Below are 21863 nucleotides of genomic sequence, written 5' to 3'. Positions count from 1 at the left end.
ATAACATTATTATCATGGCTTCTGTCAGAGGGGTCTTTGGGGAGTTTTCAAAGCTTTATTCAAAGAGGGAGAATATCCCAACCTGCTGTTACCTTGGCAGCTGCTCTTACCATCTGAAAAGTAGTAAGTAGTTCTTTTTCTGTTCTAGTTTGGTTTGGTTGGGGTTTTTTTTTTTGTTTGTTTTTATTTTAAGGAGTTTGTTTTGCATAGCTCAGAGGCTGAATCAGAGAAGAATAAAAGACCAGGGTGTGTTTCTGTCTGGCGGTGGGGAATATCTCCAGTGCTACATCAGTTTCCAAGTGTATCTGTCTCCTCCCTGGATGGCAGGGACAAAACCATGGTTATCTTACAGGAACATAGATACTTTGCAGTCACCAAGACACAGTGACTTTGACCCTGACCTGGGTGCTCAGAGCTGCCTGTGCTCTCTCGTGAAATATTTAGCAACATTGCCATGAGTGCACTCACCAGTGCACTGCCTGGGTTCAGTCCTCCTTAGTAGCTTCTACAAGTCACAGCATTTACTCCTGAGATGAGTGCATGCCAGTCCCCAAACAGCAAAACGTGATCAAGCTAAAAATGTATACGCAGTTTGTGTCAGAAGGAGGGAAAAATTGAAGTGACAGACCAAAGCTAGAAATCTGGAAAAAATCAGCTGGGAACTAGCTGAGTTAGCCAACATCTTCTGTGCTGCCAGGCACTGGAAATAACACTGCTGAAATAAACCCATCCGTTGGATCAGCTGGTGTAAGATGGAAGCAGACAACGTCTACAATAACAGGATGCACCACTGGCAGGCAAGCTGTTGAGCCAACACTTTTCAAAGGTGCAGCCATCGCAATCTTGTCTTCATGTCAGGAAATTAAAAAGAAAAGGCCCTTTAAAGTCAAAGCATCAAAAATGCTGAGCCAGCTCGCTCCCCTGCCTGCAGGAAGCAATAGCAGCAGTGCTGAGATGCTGGTGGGACACAGGAATGTAGGAAGTCATGGGAAAGCCAGAGAGGCAAAACCAAAATCCTCTCTCCAGACCTAGGCTCTTCCTAGGTTAACAGCTCTCATGCCGTGACTGCACGCTGCTGCTGAACTGGCATTGAATAGTTATTATATTAAATTTACGCTTTGGGACATCATCCTGCCAGGAACACGAGAGTATCTTCAGCCAACGAGCTGGGTGTTGATGGCACACAGCTGTTGTTCAAGGGCTGCTAAGCCACTGCCAACATTGCTGCCTGGCCATACGTACAACTCATTTTGTTCTTACACAGTGTAATACTAAGAAATGAAGGTTAAACAGCGGATCTGCTGACTCTCCCCTTCAGCCAGTTCAATGAAATAGGAAACCACGGATGTTTCTCAGCTATTTACAAAGCTGAAATCTCACAGTCTTCATAGATGCTCCACAAGGTAAATTAGATACTTCACATATTTTATGCTAATGCTTGGTCTGCTGACAGCTATCAAGTGATAATTTGTTAGCCTTTTAATACAAACAGCACTGAAAAGCCATCACAAGGAGTATTACAACTACCTCAGCAATTATTTGTGCTTTAAATCTCCATTATTTCTGCAGAGGAAAAGGGGTTTTTTTAACCTTGATTACTCAGTGGGTGCCTTAAGTTTTGCCTGATCTCCCTACTAATCCCAATTCTTGTAAGAGAGGATTAAGATTTTGTTATTCTAAATCTAATGTAGGGACAGCAGCTCTGAGGGTTGGAGCAGCTTGTTTGATTTTTGCTGGGAGTTCTGATTCTCTACATGAGATACACGAGTTCGGGTGCTAACACTCTGGTTTAAGGCAAAAATTTGTTATGGGACTCTTAACAGCTTGTTCTAGCATAAGCAATTACTTTCTGGTTAGCAGCCACAGACTTCAAGCTGTCCTGAACCTAAGCAACTTTCTCAGTGTATTTCTCTCTTTATCCTCACAAGACATGTGGTTGAATCACTTGACTGTCTGCAGAAAGCAAAGGCTGTCCAAAATACTGTATGATGCATTGCAAGGATGCCCCTCCTGGGAGCAAACTGCTGATCCTTAGTTTGTTCTATGCTGGATGTGGCCTGGAAACCTGCCAGCAAAGGCAGGCCAGTTTTGGAGCAGGGACTGCTGCCTCTTACATGACCAGTGGATTGTATAGCTCATAAATTTATAAGCACTGCAGTGCCTAGCTTGAGCCCGAGCTCAAGCTATGCTGCGTGAGCCAGAGCTCAAGCTATGCTGCATGAGCCAGAGCTGCCTGGAAATCTGCTGGGTTTTGATTGAGGCTGCTCCCTAAACTGACACTGAGCAAATTTTGCCCAGTGTTTTCTAGAATTTACCTCCACAGAGAGTGTAAATCAAGACGTTGGTTTATTTTATGCTGGTTATCATTAAATTATTTAGCAAATAGTTGGATATTAAATACAGAAACATTTTTCTTGAGCTATTATTTCTATTCCTGAATTTATGAGATTTTCTATTTTGTTAATATCTCCTTGTTGATCAGGAGCTTTGTGCTTTTCAGTTTTACATGATATACACATTCTTGAGCTGCACCACCAGCAAGAGTTCCAGTTCTGCATGGTGTTTTTCCCAATGTCCTCTTCACTTGCCTTTCATTTCTGTATTTTCTGTCAAAAGAAAATATCTGAATAACCTTGGGACTGAATAAAACAAATCCATCTTGACATCCTTACAATAAGGAAAAATATCCATGGTCTAGCAAATGTGAATTTAGAATCACAGGAAAACTTTAACATCATTTATTAAAACTCCAGAAAAGGGAATGAAAATGAAATCTGGTTTGTTAGTTTTTGTAAATATTTATTTATTTCTAGATATGGGTGACACATGCCTTCATTTGGCAAATCTTGTATTTAACTCAAGGCCTAGATATAGGCTTTTAGAAATGGAAATGGGATTTGGTGCAGGTTTCATATCTCTCTGTACTTAGTAATCAAAAATAATAAAATTGTAAATAAACACTATCTAATGTATAAAAAGGATTATTTTTTTTCTGACACATTTGTCTAAGAAATTATTTTATTTAAAGGTATGCTTTTTTCTACGAGTTCCGTGTCTTCCTGTTAAGAGTAACAGAGGCAAGGTTTGGTCCTTTCTAATATGACATCTTAATAACTAATATTTAGTTTCAGTAAGAAGCAATGCAAAATAACATTATCTATTACCATTCCAGGAACTAATCAAGTTTGTACTTGGGCTGCACGTATTTCCTTACAATTAAGCCCTTTCACTCCAAGCAGGAATATGTTTAACAGAAGACGTAGGAAAATTACAGTAGTGATCTTCCAAGAAACACTAATCCACTGTTACCATTTGCCTGGTGAATAAAGTAAAATTTTTTCTCTTTTAAAGTCTCTAGCAAATCTCCCTTATAAATCTCTCCAGAAAGAGTAGTAGCCATAGCATTAGACCAGCTAATAATTGATATCCCACCTGCAGACTTTCTACCCCTCTGCTTGAATTAGTCCATCATGTGGTTGATGTACAGCTGGAATATTTATTCCTCTCCTGACAAATGTTCTCAGGGGTTTTTTAAGTTCAATATTTTTGAAGTCTTCAAAGGACTAGTGAAGTCATGTTTAGCACAGGTTTGGACTCACCAACTGTCTCATGTTGAATGAGAAAATCTAAAAGATGATTTCCAGAGGATCAAAGCTCCTTTAGATGTTCCTCTGGCTAGTACAGGCAAAGGTTACAGCACACTGTTAAACAGAAGCATTTTTTGGGTATCGCTATGGATGACTTGTGCAATAAACAATTACTTTTTTTCAGGTGGGCATATAAAATTTATTGGCAGCATTACACAGTTTGTCCACAGTTTTACAGAAGAAGTTAACTCAGGCTGTGCAGTGGCTTTATCAGACAAACAGTTTTCCAAGTCCTGTCCCTTTCAACACTTTTCAAATAATGATTTAGCTTTCTGAATGCCTCTCTGGTCTTTCAGGTACCAGACTTCTTAGAGATGGATAATTACCATAGAAAGATATCAACCATTTCCAGCTCAACGGTGGTCAAAATACTCTAGCCCTGAATGAACACTGTGATCCAGAAGCAGCAGCTGAAGTCCAGTAAGGACCTCAAAACTAATGTACCCTAGGACTCAGCCTGCAGACAGGAGGTCCCAGTTCTCACCACTGTTTTTTTAAACCTTTTTTAAGGATCCAGTTTGTTCTTTTTACTGTACCAGACCTTTGACATCAGCAAAGTATAGCTTTTCTTCCGTGGCTGGTAATTGTGTGTGAGCTGTAAAGACCTCTCTGCCAAAGGATGATCTTTCATCAGAGCTAATTTTAAGGTCAAAGTGCCCCTTCACTATAAGTGAACTCTAGCAATGACTTCTGCAGCAATACTTTTCAAAAGTAAAAGTTTCAGTCTATTTTTCAAGACTGTCAAGTACTGGTTCCCTTGACTGGTTTTGGAAGTGACTCCAGAGACTTGATCTGAACTTCAGCATGAAACTGGAAATGCTTTGGGTTTCAAGGGTGCATTACACTTGGTTACTGCAGCATTATTTTATACACAAATCCCTGGTGACACTGGTTTACATTTAATTTTGTTATCGGCAGCTATCCTGCTATTTTCAGTAGTGGTTAAACTTGGGATTCACACTGTTGGACATTCTAGCAATTTATTGCTTATTAGAGGCTTTCCTATGATCTTTACACTTCTCTTTTTCTTGGAAGTTCTGCTTCAGTATTGCCTTTTCCCCAGGCTTTTTCAACACTTTTGGTATAACAAGCTCTCTGTTCTGTAGTTTAATGAGAGTGACAGGAACTGGGTTAGCTTTTGATATGGTTTGATTGCAATCTATACAAAAACTGTCTGGTTTCTCCAAACATCATGACAGACTATATTTTGCCCTGTGATTGATTGTCTGTGTTTTGGTGGGTTTTTCTTCCCCACTTTGAATTAAAAATTATTCTCATTTACTGTTATCTCCTCCCATTTTTTAAAAACAGCCTAAGACAATTTTTAGCCAGTGTGATGGAAAGTATTTGCACATTTTATCACTATACAACCAGAGGAGGTGAAACTAATAAATATTACTGATTAGGCAGAAATGTAATGAGTGCTTTGCAAATCCAATTAAAATGTGAAAATGGTAATGCTGTGTTTTGACATTTGACTGCATTTTTACAATACCCATGGATCAACTCAACATACAGAGGTGACTGCAACTTAAATTATTTAAAATAGCAGTAGGTGCTCAACTTTCTAAATATATTTAATGTGCATATGATGCCTCAAATATTTTATTTCAGCATTGTAATAACTCATGTTAACAACAGAAAATGTTTTAACATGGATGAAGATCCATGAGTGGTGGGTAGGACAAAAAGAGTTTTTTTATTTTGGTAGATGAGTACTACTGGCGCCACGCTGGAGAGGGATACCACTGTATAGAAGTGCCCTTGGAAACAAAGATGTTTTAGGCTGGCTTCATTTGTCCGTATATTAAAGATGCCATCCAGGAACACAGTCTGGTGCTGGACACCAATACATCTTTAACATTGCTCAAAAGTACGTATTTGATTGGACAACATTGAGTGTGTTAAATTAATTATTTAAAGAGATTAGACAAAACCAGCATGAAAGACCCATGAAAAGAACAACTGTAGCACTGCCATGTGTTAGCTCTGCACCAAACCAGAGCTGGAGGATTTAGCAAAACTCTGAAGGATCTTTCCTATTTCCATAGCACAGCAGACAGGAAACTAAACCTGGGGACACTGAGTGAATTCATAACTAGATTGCTACTTCTAAAAGCATTTTCTAGAGCTAAGGCACTGCAGGTCTCAGCTTTGGGGTCTAATGATTTATAGAAATCTGGAATGGCAGCTGCAGTCAGATCAAGGACACCACCACAGGGATTGACAAGTGACACCAACCCTTCGTCTCCCATTATCTCCCATGAAACCCTTTTGGTCCAGCAAAACTGTACCCGTAAGGGGCGACCTATACCTTTCTATACTTTCATTGCTGAAACAGTAATCCAGTTGTTTAGCTCTAAGTCCTTTGAGAACCGGTGTGTAGTTTTGGATATGCTGGCTATCTCACCATAAGCTGTATATGTATTTTACCACACCTATGTATGAGTAGCAAAATAATTTTCATTTCCTAGTTGTGTAATGGTTCAATGATGTATTAAACATATCCCGAGGAATTTGGTATCTCCGCTGCTCCCCTTTGCCCCTCTCTGGAATGGTAAGAATGATCACAAAATCCTTCAAAGACATTTTTCAAACTATTTTCTGGTAAACTCTAGGATCACTTTGAACTTACAGAGAAATACCACTATCTCATGCACTTTGATGTCCTGGTGAAAGAGTCAGGTGTGTTTATAAACTGTGTCTTCTCAAATACATACAACTTCATATAGCTGAATTACCACTTCTTCAAGGTAAAGGTTTTTATCTTAGATCTACAGTCATGGAGCAATTTTTCATCTCACAACACAGATCACAAAAGCAGAAGGTGTGGCCCCACTGGCTCTAAAAAACTAAAATCAGCCTCTGTGCACTATTAGTTTACCATCTTTGCCCAATTTAACATAAGCTAACGTATTATGTGATGAGAGGCAGCTGGTGACACTATGGCATTTGCCTAATTCCTGATGCAGGGAGAAAGCACATTGCTGTCCCAGCCAGGCACTGTGCTTACAGAACACAGGAACCACATACTGGTCTTTCTTCCAGTGGTTTCATCTCCATGTGCTCATGCAGTCAATATCATCTGCCTTTCAGCCCCTCCAGTGAAAGAGCAAACTGGACCAGATGGAAGGCTGTAAACTGGAGGAAATGAGGGGAAGAAAAATGCAGAAGCAATAACAATGTGAGAATTAAATGAAAAGTACTCCTGAGCTAGGGCTTGAACTTCATAGCTTGGTCAAACCATGTGAGATGTCACTAGTGCCAGCATAATAATAGAAATGAAGAACAGGATCTGAAAGTCAAAAGGCGTGTGACTTGTTTGTGAGATGCCATGGTAGCTGTCCCCACCTAGGGCCACATTGCTTTATCCCCTAAAGGGACATTTTATGTTTTCTGATTGCACAGTATCTTTAGGATCAACCTCCCACCTTTTATGAGGATGGCTCCATGCCCTTGTTTTTTGATAATCCTTTAGAGAGCATAATTCTGAGGTGAAAACTGCATAATTTTTATTTATATCTTTTTGCTATCTTTGAAAGAAACCTCGATTATTCTGGAGGGAAAAAAAAATTGCACCCTTCACTTTGCTAGCAACATCCATGGTACAGGTTTCCTAACATTAAGGCAAATCTCATTGGCAGAAAAAGGCTAAGTATTTTGAAGAAAATTGCTAGAAGAGTCTTAAGACTTTGACTTTTAGTTGAATCTTCTTGCTTTCAGAAATATTCTAGTGTATCTAAATATTCAAGATTTGACTCCAGTGCCTACTACATCTTTTAATTTCAGAAGAGTTAAGGCTCTTTTATAACTGTTTAAATGGGAAGTTAATTTGTCTATAACTGCTTCTAAACTTTCCCCGTAGTTCCTGTACACAGCTTAACTGGCAGTTAAAATGGTAACTCTCTGATATTGTTTTTTTGCAAGGACATGATGTCACAGCTATCAAATTTAAAGCATGACTTCTTTTTCCAATGCATAAAGATGCTGGCATAAACTTGCAGTGTTTATAAAATCTAGGTTTTAGTATTAGCCACAAGGACCTGATAAGAAGTTTTTCTTCCAGCAGTGCTGAGCTATGTGCTGAGCTAAATGCTGGCAATTGCTGTTCGGATGAAATCTTGCAAGTCTGGGAATGGTGGGATTGGTGCACATACCAAATTGGCTATTGTTGCCCTTTGGGTTTTTTTTATTTGATATCTTGAGCATTTGGGGACTGGAAAAGTTTCCCCTCTGCAGTTAGAAGGCACATGGTCTACTGTAGCAATTAACTGTGAAGTATTACTAACCTCCTTTCTATAGACAAGACTGCTTTCTTTAAGAAATTGGCATGGGGAGGGGAGACAGCCAGGAATTTAATTTGTCTGATTTAACTGGGACTGGTTAAGAGATCAAGGAAGCAGAAATGGTTCTTTTTTTCTACAATATTTCTTCTCCTGAGCTGAAAATGTGACCCACACTTCTAATGAACCTCAATCTCGTTGGATCTCCTGAGGTCCGGCCACCTGCCCCCGCAGGAGCAGGAACGAGGCAAATCCTTGCAGAAACAGGCTGGCTGGTACCTCCCGCATGGTGGTCTCTGACCCCCAGTACTTCCCAGCCCCACACGGCACCCACTGTCCGGGGCAATATGGTGGGTCAGAGCTACTTGCATTAACTCCTTTCTGCACTGTTAGAGACCTGTGCAGGTCTCAATGGAAAAGCAATTAACTGGGAACAGCCACTCACAGGGACCTCACCTAAGTCTTCAAGTACCAGAGGCAAAAAGGAGGAAGTTTTTTTCTCTTGATTGGAAATAGGATTTTAAGAAATCTAACATTTTTTTGTCCTTGGAACACACATAATTGTTTTGCTGTTCTCTTTCATTTAATGTTTTAATTGCGTCCAGAGTCAAGAGCCTTGACACAGCTGGAGCCTGGTCTGCTCACCCTATTTACCTGAATAGCTTCAGGACAAAGAAAGTCTACCACTGGCTGCAGCACATTTCTGATCTTCTGTCACTACGCTCTGGCATAAATGAGGACTGATCATGGTCATGAACTAAGCATAACACAGTGTTTTATGGGCTGGAATTTGCTCAATCTCTCCATGGCATTTCAAAGTTGTAATATTAACCTTTCTAAAGCACTCATTGAGTTTCAACTCAGAAGCATTAAGACATTTTAAAATGGGCATTGTCTAAAATTTGTGTACAAGCAGGGAGTGTATAAAGTGACTTGAATTAGAAGAATGAATTCCATCCCATACCAAGTATACTATTCTAGACCCCGTCACTTCCGTGGCGGTATGTGAAAAAGGTATTGATGCCGGGGGTTGCCCCGACCCATGTGCAGGACCTTGCCCTTGGCCTTGTTGCACCTCATGAGGTTCACGTGGGCCCACTTCTCCTGCTTGTCCAGGTCCCTCTGGATGGCCTCCCGTCCCTCAGGCGTGTCAACCGCGCCGCTCAGCTTGGGGTCATCAAGCTGGTGACTTACATCCAATCGTTTACTAAAGCTAAGTTGCTTACAGTTACACTTTCTGTTTTGCTAAGCTGCCGATAGTGCTGTCTTGCATAGTTTTTAATGTTACCTGTGTAATACAGCAAGGCTTATTAAAGCAGTTGAGAATAATAATACGTCTAAACAACATGTGCCCGCCCCTTCTTTGTGAGGAAGCGGGGAAACACGTTGTGTTTAGGCTCCGCCGTGCTCTAAAACCTGATATTCGCTCAGGAAGCTTTGACATTTGTTGTTTCTCAGCTCAGAGGAGCAGAGACGGGATTTGACTCCTCAGCAGGGAAGGAGCAAACCAGCTGGGCAGTTGTTGCAATTCCCATGTCGCTAGACCATACCAGCCTGCTTGCCTTTGTGTCCTGCCCAGCCCATTGTGGAGCAGCGCACTGTGGTTTTTCCCTCCAGCAGCTTAGTCCCAGGTGTGCCCCTGGCTCCTTGCCCCAGGGTCGCTGTGCTAAGAGCTCCAGGTCTTGCGGCTCATGCTGTATGAAAATGCCAGTGCCGGTGAGTGCCTCTCTGTCAGCGTGAAAGCTGCAACCACCAAACTCTTCCACAGCCTGCCACTGCAAGGGCTTAAATTGATTTCCATACTGTTTACTTTGGGTGGATGTTGCACACAAGAGGAGAAAGAAGAAGAAAAAAAAAGTGCCTCTTTTCCTCATGCCTCTTAGTTGAAAAAGTACCTTGCTGACTATTCCCTGACCAAATTTTCCTCCTCTCCCCCGGCCAGGTACTGTGTCGGTGCCTTCATCTCGGTGCATATGCACAGCGGCTAGTCCTCTGTGCCACGCGTCCCGTTGGTGAGCACAGGCAGGGGACGTAGGAAGCGGCTGCCATTGCAAGGCTGGGTGCTCACCCTGCAACTCCAGCACAGTGCTGCATCCCTCTGCCTAGCCAGGCGAGGTCCTAACATCGGCTTAGGAAGTGGGGCGGGAGCAGTGGTGGCTGGTTGCAGGATCCCAGCGCAGACCTCTTTAGCTGAGGTTAGGATGCTCTCACGCCAGGTCCACGCTTGTGGAAACACCAAGCGTGCCCCTAACCCAGACACCCTGAGCAAACAGCACCCAGCTCCCATTCTGCTGGCAGACCCTGGCACCTCTTACTGCGTCTGCAGAACGGCAGGAATGAAAACTCAAGTGTTTCGTAGGTGGTCTCTTGAATGTGAGACTTTTGTTCCTAGAGATCACAAGGGCGAGGTGCCCGAGGAAGAACCAGAGGAGAAGACAGCAGATGACAAGGCATCGAAGTGTTCAGGTAGAGATGAGCCAGGAGATATGGCTCAAACTGGCTGGATTAAAAAATCGGGGGTAGAGTGAACGGAAAGGGCATGACAAACTAGCCACGCGCCTGCTTTCTAGTCCTGCGCTGGGGCTGCTCTGCCCCGTGCCTCTCTGCCAGGGACCCGGGGTTTCCGCCTGCTGGGCAGGGCACTCTGCGTTTTCCTTTTTTTTCTGTTTTGCAGCTGAGTATCAAAAACATGAGCAAGACTTCTTCCTGCCTGGCCATCTGTTAGTGTGTCTTATCGTCTCGGGGCAGTCGACGGCTGGTGCAGGCTGGCTCTGATCTCGCTCTGCTTTTCCTCGGCTTGCTGTGAGCCCCTTCCTCCCGGGTCAGCCTGGGGGCTCTGCCCTCGGAAACCTCAGAGCATGGCTCTGCCTGCTCCTCTGCCTCAGAGGCAACGGACGACCATAATGCAACCTAGAAATGGCCCGTACAAGAAAAAGCAAGATGTAGGCGGATTTACTTTTCAGGGAGGAGTCTCTGTCAGCCTAAGCAATGCTAGTGGGCTCCAGAGAGAGCTGTTCAAATTTGTGACAGGTCTGCGGTGGTGTGGTGGCAGCTAAACGCTCTCTGGCTCATCTTCCTTCATGTGCTAGGCACGAGCTTTCAAAGCTTGCTGCAAGACAGGCCCTCAGCCTCAGTGCAGGACTTGGGTCAGAGGAGGCACCCACGCGCTCGGCCACGATCCTGTCCCGGACCCCGCATCTCGCCTAGCTGCCCCCTAAACATGCCCACCATTTGAAACTTTCCCACGGCTCCCCCATCAGAGAGTTGCCCGAAAAAAAATCCCTGTGTGGCCGGGGGGCTCTTCCCCTCGAGGGAGGCTCTTGTTTTCAGTTTCCCTCTTTGGCAGTCCTGGGTGACCTCGCCCGGACTGGTTGCGGTCCAGGACCTTGCTGCTACGTGGTGTCAGCCCCCTGGGGAAAGCATGGGAAGGCACAGCAAGTCACACCACTTTTAAAAGAAACTGCTAAGGAAGTCTGGATTTATGTAATTACTGTGACATGAACAATTCAGCAGTTCCTTTATCTTCTCTTCCTTCTAATTTTTTCTCATGAGCTCCTATGTTCTCCCTATTCAGTACTGTCAGCTCTTCCTCTCGCCGGAAAACTCATTAGCTTGCTGCTTGCTAGCAGCCACCGAGTATGTAGCTAAGTACACAGAGACTTGGGGTTTTAAAAGGCTCCCAGAAAATGCACGTTTAAAGGCTTGCTCCTGAGAGATGCTGACTGGCTCCATCTCTGAGCAAGTTTAGGCTATTCTTAACCTCCTGGGAGACAACGTCCGTCAGCCTGTGACCTTCTGTGTTAATAAACCCCAAGTGATACACACCGCTCGGTACACACCAGGCAGGCAGGGTCACCTTCCGTGTGCAGAGCACCACGTACCCTGTGCAGTCCCTTTCCCTGAAACAAGCCGGCCCAACAGGGTGGCTGCGGCTGGTGTTCCCCTGGTCACTCCTCTGCCAAGCCGTAGCGCTCCCCTGGCTCTGCCTGCCCGTGGCAAACCCTGACCTCAGGTGGACGGCAGGTATGCCGGTGTCCTGGACGCATGAACAGCCACGTGAACATCCACGTGTGGGCCCAGCTTCCCTTTTGCAGATGTCAATCAAAAGTTCCTGTGTTGCAGGCACAGGGGTTAGCCTCGGATTGGAAGCGAGACCCGGTGTAGCTGCTCTTACCATTATTTAGACCGGTTTTCCCTTGGTTGGTTGAGTAAATGCTCTTTTCAGTGGCATCCCTGCCTGCTGGTGCTCCCATTAACTCGGCCTGGCAACTTAGGAATTACACTAACTCCTGAAGAAGAACACGATTTGGCAGGGCACTGATGTTGCCCCGGGATTTCCCTGGGACACAGTCGACTTGTAGCCATGGACCCAGAGAGGCTCCGTTCTGCTTCGCCTTACGAGAGCCACGCGTGGAAAGCTTGTCTGCACAGCTCCAGAAAACGGGACCTTTGGCAAATACCGCACAGTATCGCTGTGACAGGATTTCCAAGGAAAGTCCTTGCAGAGCTGATCCGAGTTGCTAAAGGGCAGAGAGTGAAAACGGAGCTGCTGAAGGGTGCTCAGATGGAAAGCAGCTGCGTGAAACTGAGGTGCCTGCAGGATGCTTTTGCTGTGGCTTATTTTTCTGCTTCAGAAGGTTTCTCGGTCCTCGCGGTCTGAGCAAGGGAGACATTGCAGCCCTGAAATGAACCTCCTGTTTGTCTTACCCGTGACATTACACAGGAATCTCCACCCCTTGTCAGCCTCACGGCAGCCCCTGGGGCTTTGCAGAGGAAGGAGCCCGCAAAGCTGTTCTCAGAGCTCTTCCCTATCCAGCATCCTTTCTTGTTTCTCTTTGATGACCAGATGTGGTCTGCAGCTTGAGTCAGTACCACTTCAGACCCTTGCTCTGACACAGAAAACACGCGATGGTGCACGAGCTGGCTCCACGTCTGTTGCGTGGCTGTGATTTACGCTAACTTGTGGGCATGGTGGCAGGTCACTTGACGGTATGTTAAAGACTGAGAGGTCCCAGTCAAGATCCCCTAAACCACGTCTCCCTGCTTTCGTCTTTCCTTCCTTCCCTAGGACCGTTTTACTTCAAAGACGTCCTGGCCCGCGGCGTATTCCCCCTAAGAGAAGGGACTTTGTAAAGCAGAGTTCAGTCTCTCACAGCGCAGGAGCCAAACCTGCAGGAGGCAAAGCACACCACTGCAAGAAGAGCTGCGCCTGGCTGGTGGCACGGCGCCGGGCGCTAGTTCCCGTTCCATTTTTACTGCCTGCCTCATCGAATTCATACCTTTCCTGTGATGAACGGGATGGTGTGACATTCAGCCACAGATCAGGAGAACAAAGGCCACAGTCAGCAGAGGGAATCACATGAGTGGGATTTCCAGACATGACCAGTTCTGTTGCCAGATACAACTGAATGTGGGCTGAGCTCTAAATAAATAAAATAAAAAGGCCCAAACAAACCAAACCCATACTGAGTTTTGTTTTCAGATCAGTGAAAAAGAGTTAGCAACTTCCATGTGATGCTGGACGAACTGATGAAAATACAGCAAGTGTGCTCTTAGCCTTGATTCAGTAGAAAGTCTGGCTGCAGTTTGAAGAGGACCAAGCCTCCTCCTCTCCTGATGGCTTTAGCTAAAACCTTTTCTCACCCGCACTCAGGATTAAGCAGTCTGGCTTTCTGCGGAACTGTCAGATATGCTCACGCGGTGGTATTTCCTGAACCAAATAAAATCAGACTTATCATAACAATTTCAAAAAAAAAAGGCAGGCAGAATAGAAATCTGAGAGACAGGGATTTTTAAGTTTATGGAAAAGTTGGTGCTGGCATAAAACTAAGGGCACTCTAAGGGAGAACGGGAATTCAGCTTCATATGGCTTCTAAAGAGCTTGGAATACGTGTGCACGTTTGTTGGAAAACTGTTTCTGCTGGACCAAACCATAAAGACCTGCCTGGTCCCTGGCAGTTCAGGGGGAGCAGCTGGAGGGAGCAGGGAGACCTGGTATGAGACGTAAGTGTCGTGTGGAAGAACTGACCCTCTTCCGGCAGAGCTACTTTGCAGCAGGACTGAATGGGGTGATCAGGCTCTACTGGCCTTTGCAAGTATTTCCAGGCATTCTTACCATGTGAAGAAAATGTGAGACTCTCCTGTGAGTCTGCTGGGATGCATTTTTTGGACCTGAGCTTTCACTGGGGCAGCGCCTCTCAAGGAAAAATACAATTTCTGGCCATAGGGCCTGGGCAAGGATGTGTCTTAGAAGAAATGCCTCAGGAGTCTTAATACCTGCACAACATAGCTTGTGGCTACTAACAGAGTTTTCCTAAAAAGTGTTCTCATTGCTGGATGCAGAAAATTCAGTGACCTGTGTTTCTAAATGGCAAAAGAGGTGCCTATGTGATGAGCCTGCGTGTCCTAATCCAGAGGGTCTGCAGTGCTGCTTTTGACAGAGTTTTGCGGCACATACCCTACCTCAAGCCTGCTTCCTATTTTAGCGTTTGTCCATTGCAGCCAGTGGGCTCATCAGCCTGCTTGTGTTGTTGCCAGACCTGCAGCACTGAAACAATAAAAATGATGTTAATGTTCCCAAGCTAGTATTTACTCTGTGAAGAAACCACATATATGGGAATGCCTTAACCCTGTGAGGGTCTCAGTGGAAGAACACTCATAATCACCCCTATTGCACAGAGGGGGAATGAAGACAGTGAGCATACAACACTTACCCTAAAGAGGTGAAAGCTGAAGGCTTATGGAACAGTTCTATAGCGACTGCTCTGCTGGCATAGGACTCACAAGTACCTCTTTCTATTATGTGCTTTAACAATACCTGTCCTCTTTAGTTCACCTTTTTTAGAAGTTACTTGTAAGACAACGGCTAAAAGTATCTCAGCAACTAAGCTCCCTGTATTCACTCTACCATCCTCCCTTTAGTAAGACAGCATTATTAAATGTAGTTCTAGTTGCAATTAAAAATAAACTACAGGTGCTGTGCAATCAACCACATGGCAAAGGAAGCCATATAAATACATTATATGCAAAGCTAGTGCAGGACACAGGTCTGCGGTTGTATTCACCATTCACCCCTTCTGATGTAGATGTATGTATATTAAAGGGACACTGGAAGGCTAATAATCAAGACATGAATTTAAAAAAAATTGCCCCTAAGCAAACATTTCTGTGGCTTGGGCCTCATCCCATTGGAGCTGAAGGGAATTGCTCTTTTTATGGATGTGCTTTGGCTCGCACACTCTGGGCTGTTCTTTGTTTGCTTGACCCTCTCCTGCTGGAGAGTAAGTAATAAGTCATTCTTCACTTGTAATGCCAAAACTTTCTAGGCCTTTAATTTTCTGGCTTGGGTGCAGTAGCTGTACCAGTTACGTTGTTTTCAGTTCCTGTAAAACTTTCTCTTGTTTGTAGATACCATTGCAACTTTCAGTATTTCATCAAGAAAAGCAAAGATGGCAAAGTGTTCCAGAGATGATCAAAGAAAAGCTGTGCCATGGCAAACTAGAGTGGAAAGATCTCATGTTTCTCAGCAAATGCTGTATCAAAGAAGAGGCAGGCTTTGAATTTGCAGGGGGCACCTTCAGGGATTTTCTGGCAAGACACAAAGTTTCCCCTTGACAATCCTGAGGGGCAGAACAAAACATGAACATCTCCCACCTCCCTGAGAAGTCTGCATGAAAGGACATCAGATCAGTTCATTTGGCAATGACCTGGAGGCACACTGCAACCTCGAGCTCTCCCAGCTACAAATGCACCTCGGCGGTGGCACAGGTATGCATCCAGCCCTCAGTGGGCTTTTGGCATTGCAGCAATATTCTTAGTGGTGTGGTGATGTGCTGGTAAAAACACTGATGGAGGAGTTAGAAAGCCAAATTGCCCCTTCTGCTACAATTTAGATGACTTCAGGGGTTGAAACTAATTTTATGCAGTCAAAAGCCTGTTTATGTAACGGGAAAAACTTTTGTCAGAGGCAAGGAAACGCAGCATCAATATACATACAAATGTATATTTATATACGCAACTCAGAGACTAGCAACACCCATTCTCTCCATGCCTGTGGCTATAAAGGATTACTCATCTGCCAGCACAAACACACATTAAACAAATATTCCTCAAGCACTTCCCTGCATCTCAGAGTTCAATGCTGGTGAAACCTGTTGTCGTGGTTTAACCCCAGCCAGCAACTAAACACCACGCAGCCGCTCACTCACTCCCCCCCACCCAGTGGGATGGGGGAGAAAATCAGGAAAAGAAGCAAAACCCGTGGGTTGAGATAAGAACGGTTTAATAGAACAGAAAAAGAAGAAACTAATAATGATAATGATAACACTAATAAAATGACAACAGCAATAATGAAAGGATTGGAATGTACAAATGATGCGCAGTGCAATTGCTCACCACCCGCCGACCGACACCCCGCCAGTCCCCGAGCGGCGAAATCCCTGCCCCCACTTCCCCGTTCCTATACTAGATGGGATGTCACATGGTATGGAATACCCCGTTGGCCAGTTTGGGTCAGCTGCCCTGGCTGTGTCCTGTGCCAACTTCTTGTGCCCCTCCAGCTTTCTCACTGGCTGGGCATGAGAAGCTGAAAAATCCTTGACATTAGTCTAAACACTACTGAGCAACAACTGAAAACATCAGTGTTATCAACATTCTTCACATACTGAACTCAAAACACAGCACTGTACCAGCTACTAGGAAGACAGTTAACTCTATCCCAGCTGAAACCAGGACACCTGTGCTCTTGGTTGGTTTGGTCCAGCTTTTCACCAGCTCCACTTCCTAGGGAGAGCACTACTGGAGTGTCACTCCAGTCCAGAAGTGCCTCTCCAATTACTGTCATGTTCATCTTTACTGGTGGTGGGCTAGACTTCTCCACAGCCCTGTAGGGCTCCAGCAGAGGCCCACGGATGCCATCGTGCTGTTTCCCGTCAGAGCCACCACAGCTCACAGTAAGCAAGAGCAGCTATCGCCCTTGCCTTTCCTGTTCATCCAGAACAGCTCCAGACATCTCCATCCCCAGGAAACCTAATTTGTAAGGGTGTAGGTACTCATTAGATGTTTATGTGCATTTGCCTGCCCTTCCCGAGAAGAACTGCTAGTACCTAAATGCCTTAGAGAGTATCTCACAGATGAAAAACCCAACAGAGCAGCTCAGGCTGAGGGCTTGCCTTTGGATGCAAAGATTAAAGCTTAGGTGAGCACAGAGGTGGAAGGGGTACTATGACATTCTAAAGGGATACCTTCCTCTCTCCAGCTGCTCCCTTACATGGGCAACACTGTGAGAAAACGTGGTTTTAAATCACTGGACTTTCATAAAGTTAGTACTTGACAGAATGTCTGTTTATTTAATTATTTCAGCAACCTTTCTGTAAAACTCTGTTCCTCCGTAGGAAAAGGAATACTTTTGTTACAAAATTGTCATTGCACTAGACAAAGAAATCTGAAGCCAGCAGAAGCCCTTGGGTATGTAACTACCTACAACCACTTAAAAGCTGGGAAGAATAACATGAGTCTGCGAAACCCTGCTGTATCAGATTTTAATCATCTACATTTCTCACTTATGTCAGCGCTTGGATAAATCTAAGTCACAGTCTCACGGAGACCCTGCGTGGTGGGAGCAAGGCTGCTACAGGTCAGTAGTGCCAAAGCAGGAGCTATTTTTTCGGTTCACTGGTATCTCTCAACCAAAACAAAACAAAAAAACAAAACAAAAGAGATACTTTATTTCAATTTACAACGTTTTAAAACTCTGTTTTACTAAAAAATGTGAGTTGTGAAAGGGGAGGGGGCCTACAGTGCCAGACACAAAATGGATGAGGGATGGTGGAGTTCCACAGGGAACACAACAAGATACAGGTGCCATGAGCGTCAGAGGCTGCAGCTGGTCTTCCCGTGCTACGTAGCACAGACTCGACCCCACAGCTGGTGTGCAATGCCTGCCCAAGTTCAGATCATGGCTCTGTTTATACCTGCAGATTGCTGGAGCACAAGCACTGGCTGTGTGCTTGGGTATAAAAATGGTACAAACATACTACTTGTTGAAAAAAAGAAAAAAAAGAAAAAAAAAAAACCAAAAGCAGCAGAAAGCCTTGTTTCCTTAAAGGGATTGCAGGGAGCTTGGCACAGAAAGCATTGGAACATGATTTGCTAGGTGGATGGGGGTGCACTTTCTACAGTTGCTATGGAAGTGTATAGGATTCAGGGCCTTCTGCAAGGGCAGAGATTCAAGTTGAAGCTCATGCTCTCAATGGGACAAAGAGAAGATCTGACTTTTGATTGATACCCAAACAACTAGGCTAGAAAGGTGTCTGCTGGTGCCTGCTTCCCCATGAGCTTTGCAAAATTTAAGTCAGGGGTAAACTTTCCATATTTCTGGGAGGAAAAAAAAAATCCCAATGTCTTCATGCAAAACCGTGATCCAACCTCTAACCCAAAGGCTGCTTCAGCTGTCCCCACTCCTCCCACTGCACCATTTTTTTGTAGGTAAACGTTTTGCTGGGAATATACATTTTCTCCTGCTCCCCTCACCAGCACACTCAGAGTGACGACGATGCTGCAGTTGCTCCACACATGCTGCTGACTTGCAAATGACCTGTCTGGCTACCCCCTCAAATTGACAACTAAACACGTCTGGCTGTGACGGACCACAACAAAGGTGGATATTACAAAAAACAGCACAAAAAGCCAAAGTGGTGCATTCATCTGTTCCCAGATTCTGCTTTCTTTTCCTTTATCTCTTGTGCAAGTCACTCCCCTCCTTACTCATGTTCTTGTGATACAGTTTCTTCTCCCTGGCCTCTCTCCAAAGTTCCCTTCACCAGTAATTGCCCCTTCCCCTAGAAAATGTCTATATTTTCCACCAGTCACTTTGCTGCGGACCAAAAAGATGACTGTCAACCACAGCTTAGCACTGTTTTGCACTTGTCAATGAGGTGTTTCTCAAAAAGCAGGAGAAAGGAAAAATTAAGTTTCACTAAATTTGGCTGCATATATTGTCCTTACTCCTCCTTGGGCCCAAAGGAGTTTCAGACATTTGTCATGCAGTAGCCACAGTATTCAAATCACAACCGTACGCTCAAAGCCTAAGGCCCTGCTAGTAGATGCTTCTGATATTTCTAGTCTCTGCATCCATTAGCTTGTACCACACGCTAGCAGACAGAGTATCAGAGAGAGCAGGTAACTCCACTGAAGTCCCACAGCAAGTACTGTCCTGTTCTGCCTTCCACTACCCTTTTGGAGTTATGGAAACCAGGGTAATGTGAGTTTAGCTGGTATCCAATTTAAAGCATCAGAAACTGCAAAGACCACATCATGGCTGAGGGGAACTTACCAGCACTGCCTTGCTGCAAATCCTAATTTACTTCAGCAACATCTTAAGATCTCGTCTACCTTATTCTTTTCCTTCTTAATCAAGTTTCCTGATTTTTTTCAAGGGAAGTGAGGAGGGAAGGTTACAGACTTTCAAAAATAAATCTAAAGAAGTTAGGAGACAAAGACTCTCCCTGAGCCAGTCATAGCACTTTTAGAAACTGCAGCTTCAAAATAACAGCAGACCTTCAATCTTCTCTCAGAAGGAGACCTGTTTGGACAGAAACACTCAGTCTTGACATGAACACTGTTTTTTTAAAAAGCTCAACATCTACTCAAAAGAACTCTAATGGGTGTCAGGCGACTTCCTCTTTATTCAGTTGGATCTCTAATTCTAACTGTGGTAATGCTTCCCTACTGACACAGAAGTTGCAGTCTGCAAAGCAGCCTATGGCAGCCTGAAATTGGAGTGAACAGGGTGGTTCTGCCATTTGCTCCACATTTCATTTGCTGATCCGTTGATTAAAAATCTATTGGTAAAGATTATCTCAAAAGCAAGTATCTGATAACTTTTTCTGCCAAACACACTAGAAAGATCAACAGCCATGAGTACTGGTCTTGAGTCACAGACAGTCTGTTAAGAGTGCCATGGAGAAATGCAAAGGCTAGATAAGCAGTGGATCCCTTGATTCCAAAAAATACATTCTTAAATGCGATGGCAAGCATCCTAAGAGTCTGCAGAGAACCATGATAAAGGCAGATCCAATGACTGGCAGCAGAGGAAGCAATTCCTTTGCAAAATTCCAACCACAAAGGAAGCAATTGCTTTTGGGATGGTGTTCCCAAGCAGCTTGGGACAGTTTGCCTCTTCACTGTACTTTTAAAATATGAACTCTCCCTAGGATTTTTTCTTAGACCAATCATTTATCATGAAGAATAAGCAATGTTTTGTTGATGTCACATTGCAAGAGAACAATTGAAATTATATTAACAGGCAGTTTTTTCTCTCTCTCTGGTTTTCCTGCTGCTAGACAGAAAGTTCCAAATTTAAAGCGTATCCATTCTCCTTTTCTGCCTTGATTTGGAAACTGAGAGGAACAGTGCAAAAGAGCAAATGTTATAGCAAGCACATTTGAAATCCTCATCTCTACCTCAGGCTGTACCTTTGAGATACAGTGCATTTCCTAGGGGTTTAACTGATGAATTTTTATTTTTCCCCCAACAGAAGCAAGCCATCACTCCCACTCCCTACAAAGAGGAAAAAAATGTGATCATATGCTCCCACAGGATGTTGACTCCATTGGGAAAAAGACAAAGGGAAGTAAATGTAACTGATAATGTAGGAGAAAATGAATACAAGATAAAAAGGTAACAAAGTGAAACTCAAAAAATGGTACATTTATTTAAGGATGTCAAAGGCAGGAAGAGAAAGATTTATATCGGTTTTGAAAGCTGCTTGTCTGCTTGGAAAAACAAGGACTGATTATAGTGATTTGCACTCAGGGATGGCTGAAAAGAAACCTGCTGCTTCTGCAGTTTCAAGACTTGCATCTGTAGCCTGCGATTTCCCAGCAGCTGGTAGCCAGATTTCTACAGCTGTGAGAAAGGTTAAGACTGAAGTGGAGACTTCTCCCAGCTTACTCATTTCTCATTAAAAAGCTGGAAATTTTTGCTAGGACAAAATGCAACAGCAAAATTAGCATAAAACCATAAGCTGCAAAAACAATAATAAATTGCAGCTAACACACACAAGGACCTGTAATCAGCAGCCTCTAATACGGAGCCTTAGAGATGTAGGTACCTGCAGACTCAGCACAGTTCCTGGAAAGAACATAAATGTGTAAGAGCATGAATGTGGTGTGAAGAGAATGGTTTTAGAAGTCACCCTTAAAAGCTCACTGTAGAAGTCTGAGACTCAAAGGCTTTTGTTAACTTAATCTAATAATCATCTTGCTTCATATTTAAAATCTTCTACACTGCTCAGTTCATTACAGCATACCTGCATAAACCTATCTGCTTCTTCTATTCATATGAACACCAAGATTTGTCTTGTAATCCTTCTTCTATGCACTGCATGTTCCCTGGCTATTGTTTGTGCTGTGTCCATCTTTTGCAGAACACCAGAGCACTGGGAAAACATGTTCCTTGAGGAAGCCTGAGTCTGCCTGTAATCTCCTGTTTACATGTCATCATTCTGGACCAGCAGCTATCAGATAAAACCTACTTAGGGGAAGTTTGCACTTGCATTGATTTTTTTTTTTTTTTGTCTTCAATTCAGAGAGATGAGTTCAGAGAACGTCACTGCTCTTTTCTAGTGAAAAACACTTCCGTGATTCTCTACGACAGCTGTCTTCAGCTGCACTGATTTTCTGATGCTCCTAACAGGTTTTAAGAATTAACAGACCACAAATGAGTATTGAAAAAAACCATTGCTCTACAATTGTTTAAATCTGTCTGCAGAGAACAGCCTGCAGGCATACTGAAAGAGTTTAGATAACAAGCAGATCGGTGAACACTGGGCTCAACCAAGCCTGCTTTTCCTTGGATTTATATCTTGTGATTGATTTGAATTTCTAACACAACTTGAGCGTTGTTGTTAAATGAGCTCAGCTATTAGCAGGCA

The 21863-nt window shown here is 43.9% G+C and overlaps 1 protein-coding gene across 1 annotated transcript in view; it reads right to left on the bottom strand.

Moving 5' to 3' along the window:
• Positions 1-506: 506 nt before the first annotated feature.
• SUSD1 (sushi domain containing 1) overlaps positions 507-21863 on the bottom strand; it is an 83431-nt gene continuing 62074 nt past the window's right edge. Inside the window, exon 16 of the mRNA XM_052776476.1 lies at positions 507-573. Coding sequence (XP_052632436.1) covers positions 522-573 — 52 coding nt within the window. The 3' untranslated portion in view covers positions 507-521. The remainder of the gene's footprint in view (positions 574-21863) is intronic.

Source organism: Harpia harpyja, chromosome Z (assembly GCF_026419915.1).
Source record: "Harpia harpyja isolate bHarHar1 chromosome Z, bHarHar1 primary haplotype, whole genome shotgun sequence".
Classification (NCBI taxonomy): Eukaryota; Metazoa; Chordata; class Aves; order Accipitriformes; family Accipitridae; genus Harpia; species Harpia harpyja.
The sequence above is the reverse complement of the archived record's forward strand: the minus strand, read 5'-3'. Positions and strand labels throughout refer to the sequence as shown.